Source organism: Meleagris gallopavo, chromosome 8 (assembly GCF_905368555.1).
Source record: "Meleagris gallopavo chromosome 8, MGAL_WU_HG_1.1, whole genome shotgun sequence".
Taxonomy (NCBI): Eukaryota; Metazoa; Chordata; class Aves; order Galliformes; family Phasianidae; genus Meleagris; species Meleagris gallopavo.
In genome coordinates, this window is record NC_139411.1 from 34,560,116 (window position 1) to 34,580,603 (window position 20,488).

Here is a 20,488-nt window from a genome sequence, read left to right on the forward strand (position 1 = left end):
TGCTGGGCCAAGTTGTTCCAGAAGACGTCTTTACTGTGCATTACTTTACCCTCATTCACCTGTCTGCATGGGCTCCTTCCTCTTGCTCAGCTGAGGCTTCTGTCACCGTAGTACTTACCCATTTATATATATCTGGGATGTAACAAGCTATTGCATACATTTATTCTCTTTATCTTATATGTTGTGCATCTAGCATAGCATTCAGGTTTTTTGTGGGTTTTGACTGCGTATTTTATTTGTAGCTGTTACATTTACATTATTTTATACCTTCCTCAGTTGACAGACCATTAATTACATTAGTTTCCTTTTTGAAATTAACTATGAGTCCATGGATTTCTGAATTTCAGGATCTCTGAAACCATGTAAAATTGCACAGCGTTAGGAGTACCAAGCAGTTGTCGTTAACAATAGATTAACAACACAGTGACAGCTTTTAATAATGCAAGATGAACAGTAATGCCTTACCTCCTTACTGTGCACTGAGCAAAGATTTCAGAAGAGTTAATCTCTCTTCTGCATCTGGAAAGATCACCTTCTAGGTGTTAGCTATAATCTCAGTAAAAATCTGCTTTCGGCATAAAGGAGAGCTGTATTTTGGAGAAACCTAAGTGAGCCAGGAAAACCTTGTCATTCAGCCCATATCAGCTGTGATAAATAACGGTTGGCACTAATACATCACTTTCCATACAGACCACAGAGTACTAACCAATACTGGTAAACATTGTGATCACAGTTTTACGGATGTGTAAACACAACACAGAATAGAATGTAGGTGTATTCTGAACTTGTCACTAATTTGGGGCTCCTAAATCTTAGTTTCCACGCCCAAAGCACATATTCTTATCTTTGGATGCCCTCTGATGCCCAAGTGCTGGTTTTGTGTTGTTTGTACTAACTGCTGCAGACTTGCTTTCCTCCAGATTGCTCTTTTAGGTGGGCAGGGGAAATCAAATGCATTATTTTACTGGGGTTGAAAACAGAATTGCCTGAGCATGGATAACCAGTCCAAAAACATGGTAAACATATTGGGAAGATTGTTCCAATATAAACTGATAGTTCTGATCGTCCCAATAATTATTTCTGAGATAGTGCTTAGAAGATATGTGTATTTGTACATGTTCACATACGTGTAACTTAATGACAGTTTTGTTTTTTTCCAGAATTATAGATCAGCGGTTTGAGAAAGTTTCTTATTTCGTCTTTGGAGATTTCAACTTTAGACTGGATGCCAAAGCAGTAGTAGAGGTAGGACTTTGATTTTACATCTGTTGCAGACCCAACCAGTTTTTATTTCTCGGACACTTTTTTTCTTTGGAGAAACTAAGAATGACTTAATGAGCTAATCTTAAAATTGAAATTGATCTTGGCTAAGAATATTTTCAGCCAGATCATCTGACAGGTAAATAAAAGTTACTGTGCTGAGGATCTGCTGGAGAAATTAAGAAAAACACAACTGACAGGCAGCGTTTTTTCTAAGTAGTGCTGTGTAAAGTGATTATTGCATGCAGAGGGAGCTGTAAACATGAATAGACTAGGAAGTGCATGCTATCTGTTCATGATCCTGTGAAAAGAAAGAGGAAAACATGAGTACCAACCTAAGCAGAGACTTCAAATCTTGACAATGCATAGAAGAGTACGTTTCTTTGGGTGGTATGTTTGAGCTTCAGCAACAGGTACCGCATTTCTATAGTATGTTTGTGACTTCTATCACTTGTTGTATCTCACAGTGAATTTCATTGTTTTTTACTATAATTGTCAGGGAAAAATAAGAGAAATTTCCTAAATTTCTGTGATAGCATTTGACTTGAAAAACACAAGAAGACATTTGTGTTAACCTTTGTGACAGTAACATCTGAGTTGAAAGGGCGACTGGAAAGATTGTATAAAGCAAAAGAAAATAGAGTAAGCCTTTTTCATCATGAGTTGAGATTACTTTGACTTCATTGCCAGAGCACCGCTCCAGGTAGCATGGGGTCAGAAATAATATCCAGATTGAACACCATTTAATCTCATGGTTTTCCCACTTTTAATTTTCGGAGATGCTGTAGTGTCTTTTTTGTGTCCTTGGATTTAGGCATGTATCTTCTAAACCAGAAACTTTTATTTTGTAAATCAAGCAGCAGTAGGTAAGTAAGTAGCCTGAGTGTCAAAGGCTGGATACTTCTCGTACAGGTGCAATACACTTCTGTACGTGATGGATGATTAGTCCTTCATCTGTTGAAAAATATGAGCTTGACATTATAGCACAGTGTATGTAGCTAATAACTTCCTTCTCAGAATCCTTAGACATTGTAGTCATTTAACCAACAACCATAGAGTATAATTGAAGTGGATTTCCAGTCAGGGATTCTGACTGTTCAGCTTCAGATGGTGACCATGTGATAAGAACTAAATCCTCTTCTCTCACACTGCTGCTACTATAGTTATCATCCATGTTTATAGGCAGCTGGTTTTGAAATGTCTGTTTCTTGATTCAGTAGTAGTGCAGTAATGTTACTGAGAATGTGTCTGTCTCAGAGAAAACCTCTACTGATCATGATCCAGCAGAATTCTTGAACACCCAGCACTGACAAAGAGCAATACAAGGTTTTCCTAACTTACTGCCTTGATTGAAGCTGCAGAGAATACTTTCTTTATTACTGATAGATTAAGACTGCTACATTTGTACTTACGAGTTTCAAAGTAATCTGCTCCTAACAAATAGCACCAGTAACCACCAATGATGCATACTGAGTAAATTGCAGAACTGGTGCTAAGAGTACAGGTTTAGAACCCTGACACAGCACTTTTCATCTTTACGAACACTGTGCCAATGTCAATTGAAGATAGACAAGCATACAAGCTTATATAAAAGCTGTGATTTGAAAATGAATCAAACTTATCCATCCATCCTAGATAAAGTTTGTGCATGTGTGTGTTTATAAACTGTTAGAATAAGACATATTTTCTGTTGCTTTATTTGATAAGTAGCATACATGTAATTAAACAGAACTTGACCCAGATCACGGTGTGCTGAACCCCTGGACACTCTAAGATGCTGAAAGCAATAGATGTGGCATAGTGTGCTAAATCAGATGCTGAAAGTGTTATACTTATTAATTCACAATTAATAGATGATAAATCATTCATATATAATTTCATAATTTTTTTAATGGGAACCTTAATCTAAAGTCATATTGATTTCCTTGCCAGGAAAGTGTGCTTTAATGTTGTTGGGGTAATCCAAGAAAGATCAATAAAGCGGGTAAAGGCTTTTGGCAATTCTGAGATGCATGTCTGTTAACAAGTATGTTGTCCAGAGGGATAAACTGGCAAGGGGGAAATAGGACATCAGTAGCATAAAGGGCATGGCAAATACAATTGTTTTACAGTTGATTTGAATTGTAGCTTAAGCATAATTTGTAGCTTGGTGTAATGGTGTTCAGAGAAATACCTCCAGCTCAGCCTATTAAGGCATTTCATTCTGAAGTAAGTCAGTATAGGGTTCCATTTTAATCATGTTTTCTAGGGACAATGTATGATTAAAAATAAAGGCAGTGAGAAAGGACCCAGAATCACAGAAGATTTTTTATCCAGAGGTCTCAGGCACTTGTGTGCTGTGGGTGTCTGCCAGGTATTGGTAGTGCTGGAGTTTCTCCACCAGGTCTTGGTGAGTGATGTGCCATGTTGGCTTTTGGCCACATCGTGGGAATCTGGTAGAACGGTGTCCTTCCATTTGGTGACATCAGAATTATGAGGAATCAGCTGAGTCCATTGAATCTGATGGGATTCATCCCGTACGGAAAAACTTTGCAGATATTATAGTTGAACCTTTCTCAACAGTTTACCAGAGGTCTTGGGAATTTGGCATGGTCCCCACTGACTGGAAACGAGCCAACATGGTCCCAGTTTACAAGAAGGGCACAAAAGAAGACCCTAGAAATTGCAGATCTGAAAAATAGAGACCTGTAAGTTTAATTTCAGTACCTGGAAAATTATGAAGATTTTGCTGTGAAAAGTGTGTGAAAGACACACAAAGCATAACACAAGCACCAGCCGACATGGTTTGTAAAAAGTCAACTTCCTGAACAGGGGCAGCGGAAAGGGAGGCGTTCATCTGTTCTCCCTCGTATCTAGTGACAAGACGCTGGGGAGTGGCTCAAGGCCGTACACTGGACATTGGGAAAAATTATTTGAAGGGAGGTCAGGCACTGGAATAGGCTCTCTAGCAAGATGGCTTGTGCCCCATTTCTGTCAGTGTTCAGGAGGCATTTGGACGGTGTCCTTAATGATACATTTTAACATTGGGTAAGCTCCAGAGTAGTCGTGACAGTTGGACTTTGATGCTGGGGGGAGTTCCCTTCCTATTGAAGCTATTCTATTCTGCTCTACTAAATAAGAGTTTTCCATTCCACTCTACTAAAATCTCCTAAGGCACACTTGGTGTCTCTCAGCCACTCCTCGGGCAGGCTAAAGCCTGTAACTGCTGCTTCCACGACAATAAACATAGAAGAGCATAGCTGCTACAAAATTTCAGTTACAGTAGCTGCAGTAATGTGAAAACCTCAGTTTTTCTCGTAGCTAAATCCTTGTCAAATTACTGCTCTGGCTCACTGCATTAGGAGACTGAAGGATAAGGATCACCTCGTTACTGCATTATCCGGTGCACCGAATCGGTGGCTCAATCCACTGGTTTCCTCTTGTTGCTCTCTGCTTTGTTGCAGTTCGGACGTGCAGGAATAGGTTCCCTCTCGCTGCCCGTCTCTCTGCTCTGGAGGTGCAACAGAGTGCAGGGACCAGAGGGACGTGGGCTGCAGCCCTGATGGAGCTCACCCAGCCTCTGCCCAGGATGTGTGTGGGGAGCTGTAGGCCTGCACGGGGTCAGACTTCCCTGGCTTCTGCCAACGTGTGTTTTCAGTTACTTGGAGGATCCCCTACCAGTTGTTAGGAGGTTGGTGCAGACAGGAGCTACGTGGCAAAAAACAGAGAGTGCTCTGCTCTGTCTGTGTGTTCAGCCATGAGGACTTGTTAGGTCCTGCAGTGTGCATAAAGCTGGTTTGTAGCAACCAGATGGTCTTGGAGGCACCGTGAGTGCTTCTTCATAGCAGAAATGCTGAACCTGTTCCTGGGTGCTTTGCTGGTGTCACCTGCAGCCTGGTGCTCACACAGCCTCATGTTTCTGCCTGGCTGAGCTGAGAGACCCATCCCTCCGCCTCAGGGAAGACAAAGCTGACAAACGCTACTGGTTCATTATTGTAAAACATCCAGAAAATCTTATGGCCTGTTGGAAAGCACCACTTTTTTGAAGAGCCATTGCAGATCCATTCACTTTTGCAGTGCTAACTGTCATATGACATGCTGGCATTGCATTCTGCTAGTATCAGACATCTTCAGCTCGTCATTCTTCATGCTCAAATTTTTTCCAACAGTAAGACTTATAAGTAGGACATTCCTTCAGCAATGCAATACATGCGAAAGAAAGGTTTTAATTTCCTCAGGTTTTGATCATTTTAAGGTGTGCCTTAAGAACCTAATTTTTTTTCTGATTCTTTTTCTGATTTTTTTAATAAATTTTTATAATCCTACACTTGCAAAATTGATCAAGTTTTAGTATTGTGCTGATGTTTGAATTCAAATATACCCCTATTTAATTTTTTGTACATGCTCGACTTTTTGGATGAGATAGAGCATTCTCATTATTTGCCTACTTCTTACAGGTGTTCTCCAGCACTTCTCTTACCAGTTGTGTTTACAACACATACAAAATTACTATAAATATTTATTTCTGACCGAATTCTAATATTGACCTATCTGCAGTGTCTCTAATAGGGGTGTTGTCGCAGCATTTCATATAAGCATTAATTTGTTACGTGTCTATATGTAGATGATGGTTCCCCTGTAATTGTTCTGGAAATGGTGCTCTCTGTGAGACGGGTAGGTCACAGTAAGCTTCATGATTATCAGAAACACATTGCAAATTTATAGTATTGTGTGTGACGAAGGTAGTTTTCCTTTTGTTGGAAAATTGTCTAATTAAAAGATTTGATGAGGCTTGATGGAAATCTGTAGCAGCACAAGGTGTGCTGGAGACTGAAGTTGAATAATAGTCTAGAAATGTAGAAGTCATTATAAGTTAATGTTCTGGCTCTTGTAATACAGTAACTGTTTGAAGATTCTGAAATTAATCAAGATTGTTCTATCAAATTAATAAAATTAGGATACTACAGTCTCAAAAGCATAGGAAGGATAAGAAGGGAACTTAAAGTTTGTGGAGAGAGAACTTAGGAATTTTATTACAGAGAACTGAAGAGAATAGATTCCATTTGTTTGATAGGAGAAAAAAAAAGAAATTAAGTTAGTATGAGAGAATGAAATGTCTCACTGAAGGCAGTAAGTTAATTCTCTTCCGCTGCTGTGAGCACCGCAGGCAGCAGTGCATCCCACTGCAGCGGGTGCCAGGCCACTCGAATCTCTGCTTTTAGCATTTTCGTATACATACATATTTTTTGAATTGAAGGAACTGATGAGCATCTAATATTTTCTGTCAGCTCTAGAAACACTTACTAGTCTTAATGTGAAAGCAGAATTAGTCCCACGCATCTCTCCTTGTCTCTTAATTCACAGGGATCTATAGAAGTGCAAGTGGGAAGGTCGTGACCTCAGCGGTAAATCTGTAGGGCTGCCTTACACACTGGCAGCCCATGCAGGCTGTCATTTTCTGTCTTTAACGTGCAGAGGTGCCCTTTACCCTTTGTGTGTTAGAGCAGATGTTTATAAAGGAGGGAGCTCCGTTCTTACTAGCGTGGCCACTTTGCTGGAACTTGGTGGTTTCTGCAGAACATCAGGGAAAGGAGTTGTCTCCTTTTGGGGACATCAGCCAAGAGCATCACAGCGCACAGCCTTGGTCAGGGCTGTTGGTAGAGACAGTAATTCTTTCTGCTCCGTATTATATGGTGAGAGGCTGCTTACCAGTGTTGCTTCATTTTTAAATCACCCTTTGAATGATAGATGGGTCTCCCCATAGCAAAAGTATTTTTGCTGTCAGCTGGCCGCAGGAACAGTCCATATTAATCTTTCAGAATTACTCTATTTCCATTTAAAACAAACAATAACAACAACAAAAAACAGTTATCCTCTGAAATTCTGGCCTATTCATCTTTCTAATCCCATTTGTCTGTTTTAGGACAGTACAGTCAGGGTTAGTAAGCTGGTCTTGTTTTGATGGCTCGGAAACAAAAAGCTGTTTCTGGCTGAGAATGCTGATTCAAAAGTCTCTTGAAGTTCCTTGTACTTTACTTTGCAGAAAAGAATAATTGTGTGCTCCCCAGTTCCGAGAGTTACAATCGGGAATATAAAGCTCAGCGTAGATCTTTAATCATAAAATTCATTGGCTCCCAGTAAACCATAACCTTCACTCACATCCAGACCGTGACAGGTAGATCCCTTCTTGTGAAAGCAACAAATTAATGAAAGCTTGACGAAATATGACTAACCAAGACTATCCAAACTTCAGTGTGTCCTATTGAATCTTCAGAAAGCTAGGAAAGGCTTCCAATAGGGTGCTACACATCATTATTCTTATGAAAGGAGTTGTTTCTTGTATTCTTTAATCAGTGTTCTTTGCTCCGTAGTGGCTATCAGTTTAAACTGTAACAGGATTCCCTTCTTCCTTTAGTGAAGTGATTCTGAGCCTCCCTTGCAAAAAGAAAAATGGCTTTGGTTTAACTTGTGTTTCATGAAATAAATTATTCTTAGTAGCTTACAAAATTCAGATCATGTTTTTATTCCAGTTAGAAATCTTCCTAATATGCTGAATTCTTTTTATCTCCTTGGATAGGTCATTGTAGATTACTTTGTCTCATAAAGATTTTGACTTTCATTACAAGCTGAACTGATTCTAGAACATGGGGAAACAAAATTGTGTAGAAAGAAAATGTAATAAAGATTTATTAAATTAAAATGCATAAAACTCAGGGTCTAATAAGGACAGTTTTATTAATGAATGTAAATTGCAGCGACCCATCTGAGGCACCTGCTAAATGTTCATTATAAATTACTCTCATAGACATTGTGATGAGTTTCATATTGTAGCCAGACTTATAAAAGCATGCAGATTGCTTCCCCAAGGGACTGTATATTTACTTAACAGTGTAGTTAATTGCAATTATTTATTTTCCAGTGATCGCAAATGGCTTCTGCATTAAAGATGTATGTGGCTATTAGGAATTATTCAATTACCTCTCTTTTTCTCAGTAATCTAAGTCAAACCTGAGCTCAGATTCCCAGAGGTATGTCAGTAGTGTATTAACTCAGTATGTTCCTTAGCTTTCTGCTGGGGCCATAACACTGTCGTCATAAGTCCTCTCAGCAGAGCTAGCTTGAGAAATACGATTACCCGTCTCTTCAGCTGATTTTTTGACATCTCCAGTTCCGTACTGATGCTGCCACACTTATTGGCAAGATTCATAGGAGGTTAATTAAATCCATCTTCAAAACAACGAGGGGCCAATGAGCCATATCCTCATTGCAATAGTAAATTAAATGATGCAATTGTTTCTACTTCCATCATGGATAAGGGGAGTGATGAGTGAATGAATTGTTCTCTGGCTGCCTCCTCGGGGGCCCTAGAGGGTCTAGTAGCATGTGGTCGTAAACCTGCTTTTAATTTGTGGCTACAGGAAAAGATGACACTGTTATCAGCAGACGGAGGTCTTGCACAGCATCACAATGTGAAAGATGGCAGTGTTTAAAAACTAAAAGGAACTCTATTCCCAGTAGGGCTTAGCAGCTCCTCCTGTTTCACATGCAAATTAATACAAACACGGTTACAGAGCAGAACAGAAAAGATGATACGTTGATCAAATTTGGCACTGCTTGGGCCATAATTAAAATGTACACAAATTAAATACAATTATCTTGTGCTTTCTAATAGGGCTGAGCGTCATTAAACTAATTAATAATGCAGTCTATGAGCTCGGCTCCACTGCTGCGATTGTTGGGAGTGTATGTTTTATGCCTTGCGTGGCAGCAACTGGCAGCTGGGAAACTCAGCTGGCACCGGCTGGCAGCAAGTGACAGCAGTACCAGCAGCGCCCGTCTCCACGCAGCCCGGGACGGAGCTGGCTGTGCCACACCTGCCATTCATCACCTAGCTGACAGCGATGGTGATGGATGGCACTGTGGGTGCCTGAAACCCTTTTATTTTTCACTGTTGCTGGTTACTGCCTGGAACGTACCTGCCAACCCGTGGGGCCAGTTTTGGAAAGTGGGAGTTTCTGAGGACTTGTTTCTGAATGGCTCAAGTTCATAGATTTGTCCTGTATACTAAGTGAGAGGAAAACACGGAGGAGAAAAAGGAAATCCCTGAAGAACATGAAACTTTGGCATAGCAGATACTTTTTAGCACAAGGAGTGATGCTCCTGGCGTGGCAGCCAAGCTCGTCCACAGGGAAACCTGCCGACATCACTCAGGCTGGCTCCTTCACGAGGCCGAAGCTTTAAGCAAATTCACCTAGAAAAACTCTCTGAACAGAATGCGAGACCCCAGGTATCCACTGCAAGTTTCCAAGATTTAGCAATACTCATCTGTCTAACGTGGATGCTGTTTAATTTCTTCTTGATAACTTGCTGATTAAGAAATGGGTCCTGAGATTTGTTTTCCAAAGCTCTTTGCAGTGCCCAGCGTGCTGCGTCTGTACATGTGAAGCAATTGGATCCGAATACAGGAGGCACTGACTGCACGCTTACCTTTAAGTGTGTTGGCACTCAGTTGTTCTTTTCAGACAGGACAAGAGGCTTATTGTGTTGCAGGGACCGAATCTAGAAATACACACAGCTAACCATTAAAAATTTCCTGACTTGAAAACTGTTTCCATAAAAGCAGCTGTAATTTAAGTAATTAAACGGAGTAATAAATACTTAACTAAAGCCACCTATTTTTTTTTTTTTTTTCTCTCCTTACATTCAGTATAAAAACTCATCAACTCAATTCAGGCTAAACATCATCCGGGCAGATCCCATATTTTTCTCATATCTGAAATTTCAGAAGAAACTTTGTGTACCTGGGAGAAATGCATTTGTTCTAAACTTTAGTTTGGTACCGGTTGTTACTCAGATCCAAAGTGCTAATGTCCGTGGACGAATCAGCACTGAATGACACCCATTCATAGTTTTGTTTTGTTTTGTTTTGTTTTAAAAAAGCCTGCACTCTACTTAGTTTGTAGCATTACATAAGGAAGAACACACACATATATTTTTGTTGTCATTGAGGGAAGCCAAGAGGGAGACTTCTCAAAATTACAGCCTGTAATATAGTGATATTTCACTTAAGTATCAAGAACAAAATTAAGATGAAAGAACGGGGTATCCGTCTGAAAATCAAGGAACAGAATCACTTCTGCCTCTGTAGTGTACACAGGAACTTCTATTGGAATAAGAATTTTTATTTTTGAGTTTGAATCTGAAATACAGTAAGAGCTGGTGAACGGAATACACAAAATTGTACAAAAGTATGTGTAATTTTGTTAAAACATTTTAAATTTGTTTAACAGACTTATAACTGATAACAGTCATTTTCCAAAGTGGAAGAAAGGTACACTGATTCCTCAAAATTGATGTTCTGTGGTGGATAAGAGAAAGATTTCTGTTTCAATTTGGACGCAGATTTCGTGCTGGGGATGGAGAGGAGCCGCCATTGCTATAGTAGGAGCAAAAACCTTTACAGTGACACCTTCTTACCATTAAATAGGGATAAATGTAGTGATTATGGAGAATGCACAAACTGCAATGCTCCAAATGCTTAAGGCTTTTTTTGTACTTGGAGTCTGCAAAAGGTGGGCAGCAAACTGCTCTGTGTGCTGAACCTGGTGCTGGTGCATTGAATCAGATGATTCTGAGGAGGCTCAGGGGAGACCTCACTGCTCTCTACAACTTCCTGAAGGGAGGTTGGGGTGAAGAGAGGTTTGGCCTCTTCTCCCAGGCAACAAACAGGACCTGAGGAAATGGCTGCAAGTTGTACCAGAGGAGGTTTAGGTTAGACATAAGGAAGAACTTTTTCTCTCAGCGGTCAGGCACTGGAATGGCTGCCCAGGGAGGAGGTGGAGTCGCCGTCCCTGGCAGTGCTCAAGAGGCGTCTGGATGAGGAGCTGTGAGATCTGGTTTAGCGCTTGTGGTAGCAGTGGTGATGGGAGGACATTTGGATTAGATGATCTTGTAGGTCCTTTCCAACCTTGTGATTCTATGATTCTGTAACTCTGAGGGAGCCTTCCTGCTGTGGGACCCCACAACTCGTGCCCAGTCTCCCTCTTGTTGGGCCTCTTTTAACAGAACATTTAAACAGACCTTTTAAACTTTTTAACAGAACTTGAAAAAAAAGTGTATTCATGAAGTAACATCCTGGTAGGAGCAAGCTCTGAGTTAGGTCTCCATTTGTAGCATTTCCTTCTGGGCTTGCTCAAACATCTGCACAGCGTAAAGGGGATGGAGTGACTCAGAGGTGATGTTGTTCAGGCAAGTTGGCCCCAGCTAATAGCAACTGCATCTCTCCAACAAGGAGCAAAGTTTGATCTGGAGAGCGCAGCAGCGTTAGCAGGGATTGTGGGTTGTGCCTGTGGAGTCCCACTGAGAGATGGGTGCTTTGGAGGTGGGTGCTCTTCGTATGTCTTTTCTGACTCCATAAACATGCCCTGTGCCATCAGTTGGTCCAGGTAACCAGTGTGTAGTAAATTGCTCTATTTTAAACTTCATCTCTGAGGCTTAGGAGATGAGATCAACTGCAATTTTAAATGCCCCTCACCCAAAGGCCATTTGCTTTGGCTCCCTGCGGAAGAGGCGGAGGGGCGGTGGTGATACTGGGCCATCCCTGCTTCCCACGTGTCCTGCCTGAAGACTGAAGGACTGAAAGTATATCTTGTATGAGCTGCAGCCCTGACCTAGCATTGCCTTCATCTTGGTAGCAGTACCGCAGAGGTTCTGCACACCCTGCACTAAGTAAAACTTCTGTTACCTTTGCTGTCCACTGTGGAGATGGAGTCAGTTCCTTCCTCCACTGAGCCCCACAAACAAACAAGCTTCCTAAGTGGAGTGGAGAGTGGGGTGGATGCAGTTACAAGTTATGGGCAGTGACATTAACTCTTGTGAAAATTTTAGCATCTAATCTCTGTTATTTAAAATCTAATTTTTTTTGCATTACTGCTTACGTAAGAGCGCTGTTAGGATAGTATATAGAGCAACGAAAGGCTTTTACAAAGCTCAAGAGCATCATAATTTAATATGCAGAGCCCTTGAAGGGTTAAAATGAATTTTATGAAAAGAGATTATAGGGTCTTTATCACATGTTGTTTATCTGATCAACAGTTAACAATTTAAGACAGCATTATTCTAGTAAAAAGAAGATTTGTTTCAGATACTGACATAAACATCCCCTCATAATAGTGGCTTTTCATTTACTGCATTGCAAAGTACCATAAGCTTAAAGGCACAACAGCTTCTTTGTGTGTCTCAATAATGCCTGTCCAGAGTGATGTCAGTCAATTTTTGACCTATACAGTCTGATGTTATTCTCAGCGCTCATATAATAGATTTTTTTTCTTTAAATGAGTAAGGAGTATGCCAATAAAATCCTCAAGAGCTATCATGTTCCTTTATGGTGTCTTCCTCTGGAAGAACAAGGTAGATTACCTGCACGGACATTTTGGGAAGGACGTTAAGATGTTTCCTCTGGGTTCTACTAGCTCTTGCTGTTTCTTTCCTTTTTTTTTTTTTTTTTTTGCATATCATTGGGTAGTTAGAGGATCACTTCTCTGTTGCTGGATTTCCAAACGCTTTTGTAATTTCCTGTTCCAGTGGAATAAATAAATATGAACACTTACACCAAAACTTTTAACAGAAGTTGAAAAAAAGTGCATTCATGAAGTGGCATCCTGGTAAGAGAGAGTTCTGAGTTTAGCCTCCATTATAGCACTTTGGAGTCCATAGAGCAGCACTCAGAAAGCAGATGAAGGGATCGTCCACCTGTCTGTGCTTTTTGGAAATTACTCCTCCGATGTAGAAGGGGCCTGGCTGACCAGGAAGCACCCAGGGCCACAAGTGCAGAGACACCATGGCTCCCTGTGGGAGCGGGGTGGTGGCAGAGTGGAGCAGGCTGGTGCCGGGCAGTGGCACACAGCAGTGTGCCCAGCCTCTGCCTTCCTGCAGGAAAAGTGAGGAATGCCCGGAGAAGCCATCTCAGCCCTGTGAGTGCTGAAGGCCAGGTTGGATGGGGCCCTGGGCAGTCTGGTCTGATGGTAGGAGAGGTTGGAGCAAGATATTCAAGATTCCTTCCAAGCCAAACCTGTCTGTGATCCCATGAGATCTGTATCGTGGAGGAAAAACTTCTTCCTGAGTCTCTTCTAATGCAACAGAACTTTTCAGCATCTGTTATTCGGACATCAGTCATGCACAAACCAAATCCTGTCCACGCAGTGAAGTTTAGGGATGCTAAGCTGTGGCCATTGGAAGGTTTTCATTGTCTGCCATTGAGGCCAGTGATGCTCAACACGTACTATGGCATGATACCAGCATGTGGTCCTTAGATAAGTAGGATTTTTTAGTTTACTGCCCAAATTCACTGAAAAGATTTCTCTTACAGAAAAGTCTGGTGTAGGTCACGGTACCATTGCTAATAGTTACGTTAAACTCCTGTCTTCTAGCAAGGTTTTGAATGTTATTTATGCTGCCTTGCTTTCATAGAGACAGTAAAGAAATGGATATATTGGATCAATCTTGTGGAAATCACTTGTGTTTCTATATTGAAACTTCTGGATTACTTTCATTTGTAGAATTCTAACACGTCTCTGAAAATTTGAACAGTTTATATTTTTGATGCATTTTCAACTGAACGGAGTGTAGTTCTAGTACCATCATTAAGATTGCAGAAGTACAAACGGGGTAGATTCAGACTTTCATCTGAACCGTTTATGCCTCCTTACTGTTCTGTGTTTCTTGGGTTGTCCTGGTGGCACTGCCTTGGGCTCCCGTTCGGGGCACGTCTCCTCAGCTTCCACTGCTGTTCTGTGTCCTTCAGCCATACATCTACCGCAGAAGATAGCATCGTGCAACTCGGTCATTACTAGCTCAAAGTCAAGTATGTGCTAAATGTTCGAGTGACGGCAGTTGGCCTCGATTAAGCCCAAGTTCCTATGTATACCAAACATTTAAATTAGAGATTGCTAAGGTGGGATGAAAATTTGTTTTTTCTTTCTGCTTATGGAATATTTTACGTTATCTAAAATGAATACGGACGGTAATTGCCCATCTGGTGGCTTTTATTGGTTTGATTCAAGAGGTAGCTTCACTTCCATCTTTTGCATGCACTTACCTTAAAGTACGTGCATTACGAAGACTGTGGTACAACGTCTTTGGAAAATCAATATCAGGACAAAGTTCTGTTGTACAAATACTGACTACTGACTTACTGAGGGTAATTCTAGAAAGCAATGACAAATAATAGAAGCTGGGATAGACAAAATTATGTCTGCAATTCGGTTGTAGTTAGGCTCTACAGGAGTCCCAAACAGTTATCTGGTGTTGCGTATTGCATATGCTTCAGCAAATAGTTTGAGTTGACCCCCCTGCTGTCAGAATGTGTTAAAAACCTGCGGCCATTGAAATAAAAGGCTATTTTTACCAATTATTTCTATGCAGTTGACTATTTTGCTTGATTTTTTGCCAGTAACTGCTTCCATTATCTTTGTTCCGGCTTCTGGTAGTTTCCTTAGAAGTAAAATAAAATTTGCATCGAAACCTGTAATTTTACAGTATTTAAACTGAGCAGCTCTGTTCCTAATTTATTGTGGTTTTGTAATGGTAATTTTAAAATCTGTTAATACTGGCAGCTGAATTTCCTGCACATTGATTATCTTTCCAAGAAGTTAAAGGATGTCTTTCAGGAAGTAAAACATGTTACAGTTAGCTCAAATCATACTTGCTGCCTTGTTGATTCTGTTCTGAAATCACACTGTTAGAGATAGTTCACTACTGCAATGCAAAAGTGATACTGCATTTTTAACGTACATCAAGAAAAAACCTTCTAAGTGCCATTCAAAACTCTGATGTTTTGATTTTGTAACTTTGATACATCTGAATATAGCCCAAAAGTCTAGAGTAACGTGAGTATCCTCTACACAGCTGTGAGAATTTTTTATCCAATGGTAGAAGTTTATCACCTGTCATTTTCTTTCCTTCAGTTGGGAAATGCATTTTCTATGTCTTTTAGAGCAGTATCACTAATTCACTATGTTTAGCCAGGTTCCACTTAGAAAGTAGAATAAAAAAACGATTTAAGAGTTCTATTACATAAGCTTGGTAAAACTGAAAGTGGTGTTTCAGAAACAGTGGATGTTTTCTGTATGTATTTTTGCTCAACATGCTTAAAGGAACAGTAGAAAGTGCTGAGCACATGAAGATAATGAAGCATGATCAGAATGGTGTATTAGGAAGTGAGGATGATTTTAGCAAGTAGAATCTTTAGCCTACAGACTGTAATGTTGACTTGGACTAAACTGGAGTACCAGTGACTGCAGAACGCTGTGAGAGGAATGGATTCATACTTGCAGTTAAGGGTACAAGAGGAAAGGAGGGGAGCATTGAGTAAGGTTCTCATTAACTTGAAAGCTCATTAGCTAGACGTTAATTTCAGGCAAACTAATTGAAGAGATGCTAGTGATCAAAGAATGGAAAGATATAATGCAGCCAGAAATTATGCCTGACCAAGAAAGTTTGTAATGCAATTAATAAGTGAATTAATAGGTGAAAATGATAATGAAGCGATCATATGGCAAGGCAAGTTTGTTGAAAACGTTATTTAACTTTGTGTTTGGCTCTGTTTGCACACATAGGAGCACTGAAGAGACAACAGTAGCAAGAACAGTACAGACGGACTTACTGAAGGCAAACAGCTCCCCTGGCAATACCACTGATTTTATTTGATTTCACATGTGGTTGCAGAGCTGGTGTAGTGAATTCCATCAAATATCTTCCATGCATGTATTTAAAAAACACGATTAGTCATGAGGTGAGGGTAAGGGACTCTGCCCTGAGCCAGGTCTGGATGCCAAGGATGAATTATTTTTGCTGGTAGCATAAAGTTTGCTGTACAAACCTGAGGCTTGTATTACAGTAACTAAAACTGCTCCGGTTGTTGGACCAGAGATGGTTTCCCAGGAGTTTGTTGTTAGAAAACTGTGGTCTCCACAGTCTTCTGTATTTGTAACGAGGATCCTAATCCTGTTCTAGATAACATTTAGAAAGTGGTGGCAGAAAGTTTCAAATGAAAAATGGTGTGTGAGAAATCAAGTGATTAACAAGAGGTTCCTTTCTTGGAATGACTGAGGAATTGATGGATACTCCATGTCCTGCAAAGAGCTAATGTCTTTCTGGAGATTTGTTTTGGTCAAAGAGATGCAGTTTGCTTCAGATCAGGAAGAAATTGGTGCAGCGTAGTGGTCTGTGATTTGTGTAATTAGACAAGAGAAAGGCACAGTCACTTTTGGCTGGAGATTTGACTAATAATTTCTTCAAACTTTCTAAGCAGACTTAGATACCTTCTGTCTCAGACATCCTTTTCATGAAAATGTTTTCTACTGGCTTTGTGTTGCTGGCATAAGATGTTGTTTATTTCTTTATCATCTGTATCTGATTGATGCTAGTAACTAACAAGTTAAATCTGCACCTGACTCCAGACAGCTGATGGAGCATTTATTTCGGTTATCCACTATAGTTTTGCTGCAGACAATTAATAGGTAAAATCTATGCAAATGTGCAGAGTTCGAGTGAGGGCTATCCTGAGCAGGACTTAAGCTATGCACACGCCTTTGTGCCAATTTTTTCAGAGTTTTTTTTCTCCTGTAATGAATACATGTATTTTGTGCATTGGAGCATGGCACCAGCCCTTTTGGATGGCAGACTCTTCAAGAAAGAGGAAGAGAGTTTTAATCACAAAAGCAGAAACTTCAGTCAGAGAAGTGATTCTGCACTTTGTTTCGCTTGTAAATGGTGTATATTGGCTTTTGTGAAACAGAGCCCGGGTCCGATTCAGGACAGCGCTCCGTAGATTCTTTACGTGGGTCTTTTTGAGTCTGAAATTGTGCGCATGAAAGGAGGAGATTGAACATAATTTGTCCAAAGAGGTAGTCTCAGATTTTTTCCTATCAAGATTCTTTCAGCATATTCCTCTTTGTTGAGCTATAAGCAGCTTTTAAAATAATGGCATTAGCCTATATTTCAGGACTTCACTGGGTGTTCCCAGCTAAGATGATTAGTTACAAGAAACAAAAATACGTGCTTTGTAGCATTTTAATGAATATGGGAGACTTGTAAACTAAGATGAGATTTGAGCAATTTGTAGATTTCAAAATGAGCTGTAGAGTTCATTGAAAAGAGAAAAATACATCATTGAAATTCATGGTGCCACTTCTTCTTTGCCGAGATTTATCATTGAAAGCCATATTGCCTTCGCTTTGCCTTTATTTAAAGCTCTTCAATACATTGTTTTTGAGGACCATTTCTTTTACAAGCTTTTCCTTTCAGCTTGCTCAGGGTATCAGGTCCTACGAACATCTGTTTGTAGCTAAAATCAGCCAGGACCCGGACTGTATCCTGCCTCCCCACTCCCTTTTGTTCCCAAGGGCTATTGTTTCCGATTTCATGCTATCAGAGGGGCTGCATGTTTTCCTGTGTGAAGTTGTCAGAGAGATAAAAGCACAGGAGCAGGGTCACATTTCGAGGGATGGGCATGAAAAATTGGTAAAATGTATCTTGAAGGCCACCCACAAGACTCGCATGAAGAAATTCAGAAACGGAGAGCAGAATTCTAATTTTAAAACTGCAAATTGCAGAGTAGAAGAAATAGTGGCAAAGGAGCTTTGGACTGGCAGAGATCGCGCGGTCGCATTTGTGCCTAACTTAATTCCGGACTTGACTCTTGACTCTTGGGTCTCCAACTCAGCTTTCCCAAGCAGAAAATACCGTCATCTTCAATACAGTGCTTCCTTGGTCTTTTCAGAATTGGAGTGAAATGCTAGCAGGTTGAAAATAAGTGTTACACTATCAGTCACCATTATGAATGCACTGGGGAAAATAGAAACATTGCTGAAAGTGTCTACCTGCCTAAAATTATCAAGATGCTTCCAGGCCTGCAGAGGTTAAAATAAGGATGATAATGATGGATGGACAACTAGGAATAGCGAGCTTCATTAACTTAATGGAATATATTGTTGGGAAAGAAAGCGCAGTGCTGTGCCTGTAACTGCGCTGTGGATTACGGTGCTGTGACTGCGAGTCGCCAGAACGTGAAGGTGCTTTAGGCTCAGGAATTCCAGAAGTTGCAGCCTCGTTTTAACCGTTGCAGAACTGATTCAGTCAGTGGCAGAGTTACGCAGTTAAGCGTGAGGCTGGTTTAGAGGTTTAATCGAGCGTCCTCTCACAGCTGGCCGTTAACACATCAGAGTTCAGATGCGTCTCTCTGAAAGTCGTGAGAAGCCAGGAGGAGCTCTGATCAACCTTAACGCAGCGTCAGTAAAACGAATGAATGTCTTGCTGGTTCGTGTATCACATGGTTGTGATTGCTTTCATCTAGATATTGGCTAGATATAAATAGAGGAAATGGTTTTAATAGTATTGTTCCAGGTCAGTGATTTAATAAAATGGTTGCTTTTATTTTAGGAACTCGTAATGACCATTTTGTTAAAGTGTGCAGCAAGAAAACAGATGAGATATGTAAGCTGTATTTTTTCCATCCCTTATCTATCATTTTTCCCAAATGATAGATAATGGATACCACCCAAGGCATTAGCTTACTGCCATAAGGCTTCCAATTTAGTGAATTATGTACAGTATACAAGTCAGTGTTTTGCTGGAACTTCAGGGGAATTTATTTTTTCCTGTAGCTTTTATCAAAGATGAAGCCAGATATTCTTCGTAAATGCAGAAATGTTTTGCAGTTTCATATAAGACATGAAATGGATTTTTGTTGAATTTAGCAACATTGGCTTTGGAAATTCAGGGGGAACAGTAATACAGAGATTTTTTGTATTTCTGTATATTTCAGGGGGAAAAAAAGAACTAAGTATGTTTTAAAGGTGCAGTGACAGCTGAATTTATATCCTTTCGGTACTGTTTTTTTGGAGGTGAATGTGTTTATAAATAGGAAAAGAAGAAAGCAACAGGTTAAGAAACCTCTGCCGAGTGTTTAGCAGTTCTGCAGGTGGGCATAATGAAGAGCACTCCGCATATATTTAGCTGTGAGTATCCCTGATCATTTCCCCTTGCGTTAGCTGCCGGCAGCCCAGGTGGGCTCCTGGTCCCGCTGCAGGAGCCGCCGCTCGGCCAGGTTCTGTGTGTGAGTCCTGGTGCCGAGTGCCCTCCCTGGGGCTGCAGGGCTGCGTCCCGCCTGCCAGGCTGCTGCTGGGTTGGCAAGGGCTGCCCTGAGAGCAGAGAGCCCTGAGTGCAGCCCCAGCCCGGCCTGGGCGGTGCATGTCAGGAGGCAGCTCAGCAGGAGTCACCATTTTGGTTTTAGGGGAAGAGCGATTATACTCTTACTATTTGTCAGCACGCTGACAAACGTACTGCTGTGTCACACGTTGCACCGAGGGTTCTGGAGAGGAATTTCGGTGTTGGTTGTGAGCGCTGCTGGTAACGTCCCTTTCTGGTCCGAGGAGTGCGCGTGCTTTCCGAGATCGTAGCGTTCTGATACCAGCATCTTCACCTGTCTGATCTGGGGTGGGTAATGACGAGAACGGACTTTGTCTCAAAAGGAAGAAGAGGAAGACTAAAAATTAATAGTGCATCTTAACATCCAGCTCAACATCTCCCTCTTTTTTCTGACCAAAGAGAGTGAGAAAGGCCTCTCCAGAGGAAATAAAGAAGAAGTTATTACAGCTCTCACTTTTTGTGGCGTATGAAAAAGCTTTCTGTATGTTAAACAGTCTTGTGGACATCTGGCATGATTGGTTTTAATCTGCTGACTAAAAAGTCAGGATTAAATCTTGCTTTACACCTCTTTGTATTGCAGTCAGTAAAGTGACAGAGCTGCGCTGAAACAATGGCACTACTTATTCCACCCAATATGCCATGTGGTAGATCGCCCCTTTTTCAGCACCACTTCTCTGCACAGACAATGCAGCATCTGGTGGGGTTTTCCTGTGTCCAAGATATTTTTTGTCAGTAATTTCACTCAGCCGGCCTGCTTAGCTCTCCCCTGGTGCTACTTTTTGAGATGGGGTTTGCCAAACTCAGTGGCAAGAGGTCAGGAGGCCAAAGTGATGAATTTTTATGTGCCTGTTCCTTGTGTTTCTGCTCAGTCATGATTCTTTGCGCGCTGTACTGCCTCTGAAAGGGAGCCACAGCCAGCAATTTGTCCTCCTGGGCCACAGAGAATGGGGCGGCAGATGAGTTAAAGCAGCATGTATGACTCGGGACGGAGACGCACACAAATGTTGTCTTATGGCAGAACAGAACACTCCTGTCACCATTC

General features: G+C 41.0%; 1 protein-coding gene across 4 annotated transcripts in view; it reads left to right on the plus strand.

Moving 5' to 3' along the window:
• INPP5A (inositol polyphosphate-5-phosphatase A) overlaps positions 1–20,488 on the plus strand; it is a 252,334-nt gene that overhangs the window by 183,544 nt on the left and 48,302 nt on the right. For all 4 annotated transcript variants that reach the window (XM_085229728.1, XM_085229729.1, XM_085229726.1 and 1 more), the window contains exon 9: positions 1,161–1,245. In XM_085229728.1, coding sequence (XP_085085854.1) covers positions 1,161–1,245 — 85 coding nt within the window. The remainder of the gene's footprint in view (positions 1–1,160; positions 1,246–20,488) is intronic.